At 44.7% G+C, this 7717-nt stretch overlaps 1 protein-coding gene across 1 annotated transcript; it reads left to right on the top strand.

Annotated features, from left to right (window-relative positions):
- LOC142906271 (nectin-3-like) lies at window positions 1-4769 on the top strand. Its single transcript, XM_076053750.1, has 5 exons — window positions 1-469; window positions 1142-1444; window positions 2012-2129; window positions 3154-3308; window positions 4699-4769. The coding sequence occupies exons 1-5, from the start codon at window positions 220-222 to the stop codon at window positions 4767-4769; spliced, it is 897 nt and encodes a 298-aa protein (XP_075909865.1). The 5' UTR covers window positions 1-219.
- Window positions 4770-7717: the final 2948 nt, after the last annotated feature.

The raw sequence follows: 7717 nt of genomic DNA, 5'->3' as shown, positions 1-7717 counted from the left end.
CACATACATCGGAATGGGAAAGTGTCGTTTGTCCCTTCTTGTGAGAGAACGGCCCACGGAAGCGGATAACAAAGCTACGTCCGATATCCCTTTCATTAACCTCTGCTCTACACAGTAGAGGCCTAGCACTTAACTGCTATTTAACCGTCTCTCTGTCTCTGTGCCCCAGCTCCCCCGAACGTCTCCCTGGAGTTGAACCCATCCCAGTTAGTAGACGGCATGGGGCTGGTGACCGTGGCCACATGCGTCGCTCAGGAAGGAAAACCCGCAGCCTCCATCACCTGGAGTGGCCTCCATCAGGGCAGCTCAAATGAGACCATGAAGGAGGAGCCGGACAGTACGGTGACGGTGAGGAGCCGCTACTGGCTGGAGCCTACGTACGAGAGCCACGGGCAGACGCTCACCTGCAAAGTGGAGCACCCGGCCCTCCAGTCTCCAGTGGAGTACTCTACCACCCTCAACATCCACTGTGAGGACGTGGACATGATAAAAAAAGTCAGAAAGTCCGGTTGTCGCGATGTTTGAATGAGCTTGGATTGGTGGCTGTCTCCATTGGCAGCCATGAGTCCATTTTAAATATTCCACGTTGTTAATATAGATTGAAAAATAATTTATTTTGAATTGCTTTTGTGTTTAGTTTGTTGTCCTTCCCTCGCACCTCCAATTATCACGGTTTGCTACATATGGTGCGAAAGACACTCAACTTACATGAATACATCGTGCAAGAGTAACAATGCCCATTATTTACCCAGAAAAGTCTCTTTCATGCTTAGGCGTCTGTTTAGGGAGGGTCCTGTGCAGGGATGTTTGGCCATTTCCCAAAGTGAGTGTTTGTATTTGTGTGGGAGGAAGCCAAAATACTTGGGGAATACCCAAACATACAAGGGGATAATGCTCAAAGTTCCACACAGATAGATTCAGTAATCTATCTGTCCATCGGTCTTTCTGTACTGTTGGGGCGTGGCATCTCTGGCTAAGGTGATCCATAATATAGTTTTTAAGAATCAGTTTGTATCTCCCACAGTTATTGTGTCCCTTCTTAGAGATCAGGCTACTTTAAGTGACGTCTGCTCCACACATTAGAGGACAGCACTTAACTGTTATTCAACCGTCTCTGTGTCTCTGTCACTCTGTGCCCCAGTTCCCCCGAACGTCTCCCTGGAGTTGAACCCATCCCAGTTGGTCGAGGGCATGGGGCTGGTGACCGTGGCCACGTGCGTTGCTCGGGAAGGTCATCCCACAGCCTCCATCACCTGGAGTGGCCTCCATCAGGGCAGATCGAGTGAGACCACAGAGGTGAAGCCCAAAAGCAAGGTGACTGTTAGAAGTGAGTACCAGATGGAGCCCACGCACGAGAGCCAGGGGCGGACCCTCACCTGCAGGGTGGAGCACCCGGCGCTGGAGCCACCTCTAGTGGAGCTCTCGACCACCCTCGACATCCATTGTGAGTGGTGGGCATTATAAATGAATAATAAGTCAGAAAGTCTGGTTGTCGCAACTGTTTGAAGGAGGTTAGATTGATGGTCATCTCCGTTGGCAACCCTGAGCCCATTATAGACATTCCACGTTGTTATTATAGATTGAAAACTAATTTATTTAGAATGTATTTTTGTGTTTAGTTTGTTAACCTTTCCCCTTCATTTAAAATTAGCACGGTTGGCTATGTACGGTGAGAAAAATTCAACATACATACGTACATTGTATGTATGTTGAAGGTGTTTGCTGAAGAATAAAACGCAGATACATTGGAGTAATGATGTAACGCCCTGTGGCAGTGGATAATCACGTGGTTAATGGAATTGATTTGGTGGGTGATTCCTGTTATCCGCAAGTTTTTGTGAAATCTACAGTTGCCGCTGATAAGTTAATGAACATTGGTTTTCTTTTTTTGTCCAGAATAGCCGTCGAATGAGGTTTCACTACTTTTAAAATTGAAGTTTGCTCATAAAGTTTGCTCGTGAATGCGACCAGGGCAACGTGTATGGACTTGCGCATGTGCCTCCATTCGCAGACAAACCGAGAGTAAGCATCACTGGCTATGATGGCAATTGGTACCTGGAGAAGGAAGGAGCCTCGTTGACTTGTGAAGTAGACGCGAACCCTAACATCACGCACTACCTGTGGGACAGGTAAGGGACCGCAATAAATTGTCAATACAGCTACCTCTTGCTTTACGGCGCATAAATCAAAACCGTGTAAGTTAAACGTAATTTTCCAATACAAATCTAGGAAAACAGTTGGAGTTAAGGGTAGAGCACACAATCGAACCTCATTCTCACGTCTACATATTTCACCGGTTACCATACATACATATTATATTTACAATATTACCATACATGGATGATAGATAGTAACAGTTTATTTAAAGAAAACATAAAGTAAAACGAAAATATGTTTACATGTAGTGAGATGTTTGAGTGCGTAACTGGGGCTGGTGGAGGGGAGGAGTAGAGAGAGTTCATTGGGTTTACTGGATAGAGTGAGAGAGTCGCCTTCATCAGATGACGACGGTGGTGGAGATGGTGGCACGTTTGAATGTGTGCGCAAGGCAAAATTTACGGCGGACAAGATCTTTAAAATGGCGCGCGAAAATGAGATGCTAATGCTGCTGCCCACACTTGTGCTTGTTGTCATACTGCTCAACCTCAGGCAGCATTGCTATTGAACTTTGCTGCCTGACTAACGATTAGCTCGCAGCATGTTCCGAACACCATGGCCAACGCGGTAAAGCACGTCATTTCAATGATAGCGTGTGAAAAACAAAACTAAGTGTAAGTTAATCAAACGCGCTATTTCACCATCGCGTTACATGAACGCGCATAAAACGCGAGGCGACTGTAGTTGCCATTGTTAGAGCCCTTTCTCAAACAACGACTTGATGTAGGTCTCCCCCCCCCACCCCCCGCCATTCCGTGGCTGTATTACAACATGTTTTGCCATACTGCTAGATTGAAAACGAATTTCTTTAGAACTGCTTGTGTTTAGTTTGTTCTCCTTTGCCCACACCTCAGAGTACCACGGTTGTCTACATACGGTCCGAAAAAAGTTCAACATACATTCAATTACATTTTTCTTCGCAGTTTCTGAAACAGTGTAATCGCATGATACTGACCATGTGTCGTGCTTCCTGTATTGTGGTGTGGTTGCTCTTAGGCAAGAGGGCTCCCTGCCCAACGGGATGGTTGTGAGCGGCAACTCCCTATCCTTTGAGCGGCCGCTAGTGGAGTCAGACTCTGGGTCGTTCTCCTGCTGGGCCAATAACTCTGTGGGCTGGGGCGAGGCAGTGGTTATCATTACCATCCAGTCAGGTACAACCACCGCTACTACAACCTCCGCTACTAATATAACAACTACTACAACAACTACATCCACTATGCTCGTGAAGCTCTGCGTTGTATGGACAAACACTCTCAAAAGCTTTGTCTGAGACAAAATGGCCGCACGTGCAGTTCTTTTGAACTGGTGGTTTTGCATCAGGCAGAGACAGCTCTTGTTCATGAAATGTAATTTTTTGGTCATTGTTAACACCTCTCAAAGCTTGCTTTGTTGAAGACTGTCTGCTTATTCTTCCTATGGCTGATGTTATTAATGCAGAGTTTACTTTAGTTACAATTCAATTGGTCAAGAAATCTCAATACAGAACCAGTCGAAGCAATTGGCCAGAATTAAACACCCCCCCCCCCCCCCCACCCGGGACGTTCATCTGTATAAGGTAACTATTAGAAGCCAACAACCACATTTCTGTGAATGTGCTCCATCTCACCAGATCTCAGAAACTAAGCATCGTCGAGCCTGCATAAGGTATAATAGTGCAAGTACTGTAACACTCTGTACCAGTGGGTAAGTAATTTGTTGCACAGAACCTGACTTGTACATTCACACTTTTATGCTTCCCACCTTCACCAACTTGCACTGACCACCATGGTGAAGTATGGTTACATAACCCTCAGGAAATCCAGTACAGGTTTGGAGAGGCCTACATCCAGCCATGGATTGACAAAATGGCTGTGCCCTCTTAGTCTGCATCAGATCAGTGGCATTGGTTCAATATAAACAAACTCTGTGCCGGTTTTGAAACTTAGTGTCTCATCAGCGGAATCAGGAGTGTTTGAACAAATGCTGGTTAGCTCTTGCACTTTTTTGGTCACCCATCCAAACAATAACCAGGCTCAACCCAATGTAGCTGTTACACCCAGTCCCTCTCCTCCCGTCGTGAATGCTAACGAGCGGGACAGGTTGGCTAAATAGACAACAGCAACATAAATAAAAAATAACAAAGTTCGGAGACAACGAGTAGGTACTCCATAATGTAGTGTTTTTGTGTTAAATCGTGTAAATGTAAATGTGTCGTTAAACCCACCACCACCTGACACCGTCAATTAGTAAGGTTTTTCACGTAAACAGAATATGACAATTTGTTACTCGTGTAGTGTCAATGATTCAGAGACAGAGTTTATAGGAGGCACCTTCTTTATTAACAACTTCCACGGTCTCGTCCACACACTCTCCACAGTAGCTCAGCCTAGCCTGTACATGACACTAGCCGTCTAACACTGATGGCGCTGACTGAGATATCCAACTACTATCCTTCGTAGTGAAATATCTAGCGGATATGTTAGCGACAATGGCAACGAGATGAGTCCACTCCCAAAACCGGAAGCTTCGAGCTCCCGCTCTTGGCTCCTTTCATTCTACCAGCCCGGCCTGGCTCCGCCCTGACCGTGCCTCCTTCTCGAACCTGCGAGCAGGTTCCAGTGGCCTCGAGATGAGGTCCTCCGTGACCCTTGCCTTAGTTCATCCTCTCTGCCAACACATCGTGCACACGCTCACCGTCGTGTGTATTGTCTGTCCACCACACTTGCCGCTGCTGTCCACAAGCCAGCACTATTACACTACACTAGTACAGCACACCGGTGAGTTGAAGAGAAAATCCACAATATTTACAATCTGAGTATGACGTTTTGCCAGTAATTACAACCAGCATCATCAGGCAGATAGCCAGATTTGTGGAGAAATCCTCCTGTTTCGTTCCATAGATAAAGGGATAGATGTGGTGACGTCACTTGTGAGTTCTTCACTTGCGAAAGGGGGGGGGGAGATTAATGAAAGGCATATAAATTACAATCGGTTCCATTGCCAGTTGGATTATTTATATGGTAATCAATGTACATTATGCATGCACATTATGCAAGTCTATTGTCTGCATATAGGTAATTCCCATTGCGAGTTGAAATGATGTAGAAATTCGTTAAGCGTATCTTTGCCGTGTGGCCAGACCACCAGTGTGTCATCCACGTATCTAAACCAAGCAGATCGGTTTTAACATGCTTGAAGCTATTGCTTCTAAATATTCCATGTACAAATTCGCAATTACAGGAGATAAAGGGGAGTCCATTGCTGCTCCTTCCTTTTGTTTATAGAAATCACCTTTCCACAATAAATAAGTATTCTTTAGACAATGTTCAGCTATGCTCTTTGGTTCTATTCGGTAAAGTCACGTAGGTAAAAAATAAAACAACAAAAATCACGACGTTTCGGCCACAACACAAGCGGCCTTCATCAGGTGAAGGGATCAGGCTGTCTCGAGGACAGCGCTGCAGTGAAACACAGCCACGCTCAGACCGCGACCTTTAAGCTGTGTGCGAGGAAACAAGGTGCCTTGACAAAGGAATTAGCATAAAAATTAGCATTTGATTGGCCGACATAGCATAGAGGTGGTGTACATGCGGGTGCACATGCCGGTTGGCGCGGGGGGGGGCGTTTACCTATTGATGGTGTGAAAAGGGAATTTAAGAGCTGCGAAAGTTTGGGGTACCACTACTTGAAAAATATACTGTACCATTGAAAATTAGTTTAATGTTTGGTTCGATTTAGAGCATCTTTCCAATGGTTGCTTAATTTGAAACCATCTTCTCGGTTGAAATTGTGTCTGTGTTTGTAGATCTGAATTGCCTCGTGAACAAATCTCTGAAAAAAACCCGTGGGTTTGCAAAGAACCTTGGTATCGGAGAAAATTATATCGTGATCACCCACAGCATTGTAACAATGATCAGCTACGGCAGAAGAATTCGTTTTGCCGTGTTTCAAATCTGATTTGTGCTCGTGCATTCGGTCAGAGCCATGTCGCTTTGTCTCCCCGATATAGCAATCACCGCAGGTACAACTCAATTTGTAAACCTCGGGGTACTGGAAGTCAGGAATGACATCCTTCACGGATGGGATCAGATCACGAATTTTGTGTACTGTATTGAACCGGACCTGGATTTTGTGTTTGTTTAGAATTTTGGAAATCTTTTCAGTAACGCCTGCTATATATGGTAGTGTGATGGTTTTGACCGGAGTATCAAGTGGTTGTTTCTGTATGGAGGGAGAAACAGCTTGGCGGATGGTACGGTCAGAGTATCCATTCCTTTTGAGGGCCAGGTGTACATGTTTTAATTCACTGGTCAGGTGGTATTGGTCCAAAATGCAATGAGCCCTATGGTATAAAGTTTTGATTAGATAATTCTTTTGGGCTAGGTGGTGGTGGGAATCAGGTTTCAAGTAGGAATTTGTGTGGGTGGGTTTCCTGTAGACAGAATCCCCCAATGAGCCATCAGATCTCCTCTCAAACAGAACATCTAAGAATGGTAGCTTGCCATCTTTCTCCACTTCCATGGTGAATTTGATGGCGGGATGTCTGGAATTGATGTGGTGTAGGAAAAGGTTCAGAGCTGGGAGGCAGCGCTGTCCTCGAGACAGCCTGATCCCTTCACCTGATGAGGGCCGCTTGTGCTGTGGCCGAAACGTCGTGATTTTTGTTGTTTTATTCTTTACCTACGTGACTTTACCGAATAGAACCAAAGAGTATGGATCCTTGCAGTCACGAAAGCTTTAAATCTAGAAGTGTTCAGCTAGTCGTGGGATATATTTTGCTAAACCTGTGTTCATTACCAGAGTATCGAATCATTTAATTGACTCATTGACCGGAACCCTCGTGAACAGAGAAGTCACATCAAAACTTACGAGAATATCATTAGGATTAAGCTCACTATCTTTAATGATATTTATGAAAATATTCTGAGTTTTTAATTAACGAATTTTGAACTTCCTGTATGTTGAAATGTTCGTACCATACGGGGTCAACCGTGCTAATCGGAGAGGAAGGACAACAAACTAAAAAAAATCAGTTCTAAAATAAATTCGTTTTCAATTTAGATATAAAATCGCATAGCTCCAGTGGCTTCCTAATTTCGGAAATAAGAGTGTCCCTGATGGCTGCGCAAGCGCATCTTAAAGCGTGTGATGCAGTGTGCTTCACGGGATAAGGAACAAGAGTACCATGTGTGTAGGAGTTCAGATACAACCTGTCTCTCGTTGACCTATTTTGCCACTCAATCGATTACATGTAGCAGCGCACTTCACGAAAGGTTTTAGCTTTGTTATGTTTCAGGAGGTTCAAGAGTATTATACATTTTTGATGGAAAACTCGGGCCTCCAGATTAGTTATTTATTTTGGCTTTTGAACAGGTAGCAACTCTGATTTTATTTCAGGCCAATTTGGATTGCAGGTGAAAGTTACAAACATACCTGGAGTGCCGTAGTTTCTGACATGTCCCGACATCTTGTGTCCTCTCTTGCATGATTCTGGGACCACCAGTAAAGAAGGATGGTCAGTTGTTCAATATTGTATGAATTTATATCATAGACAATGGCATCTCGTAAGTTTTCATAATTC

Source organism: Petromyzon marinus, chromosome 62 (assembly GCF_048934315.1).
Source record: "Petromyzon marinus isolate PM22_M1 ecotype Great Lakes invasive population chromosome 62, UKy_Petmar_22M1.pri1.0, whole genome shotgun sequence".
Classification (NCBI taxonomy): domain Eukaryota; kingdom Metazoa; phylum Chordata; class Hyperoartia; order Petromyzontiformes; family Petromyzontidae; genus Petromyzon; species Petromyzon marinus.
The sequence above is the reverse complement of the archived record's forward strand: the minus strand, read 5'-3'. Positions and strand labels throughout refer to the sequence as shown.

Coding starts and splice junctions, on each gene's coding strand:
- LOC142906271 (XM_076053750.1), top strand. CDS start 220: ATGGGGCTGGTGACCGTGGCCACATGCGTCGCTCAGGAAGGAAAACCC. Junction 1,445..2,011: donor GACCACCCTCGACATCCATT/GTGAGTGGTGGG, acceptor CTCCATTCGCAG/ACAAACCGAGAGTAAGCATC. Junction 3,309..4,698: donor TATCATTACCATCCAGTCAG/GTACAACCACCG, acceptor TCATTCTACCAG/CCCGGCCTGGCTCCGCCCTG.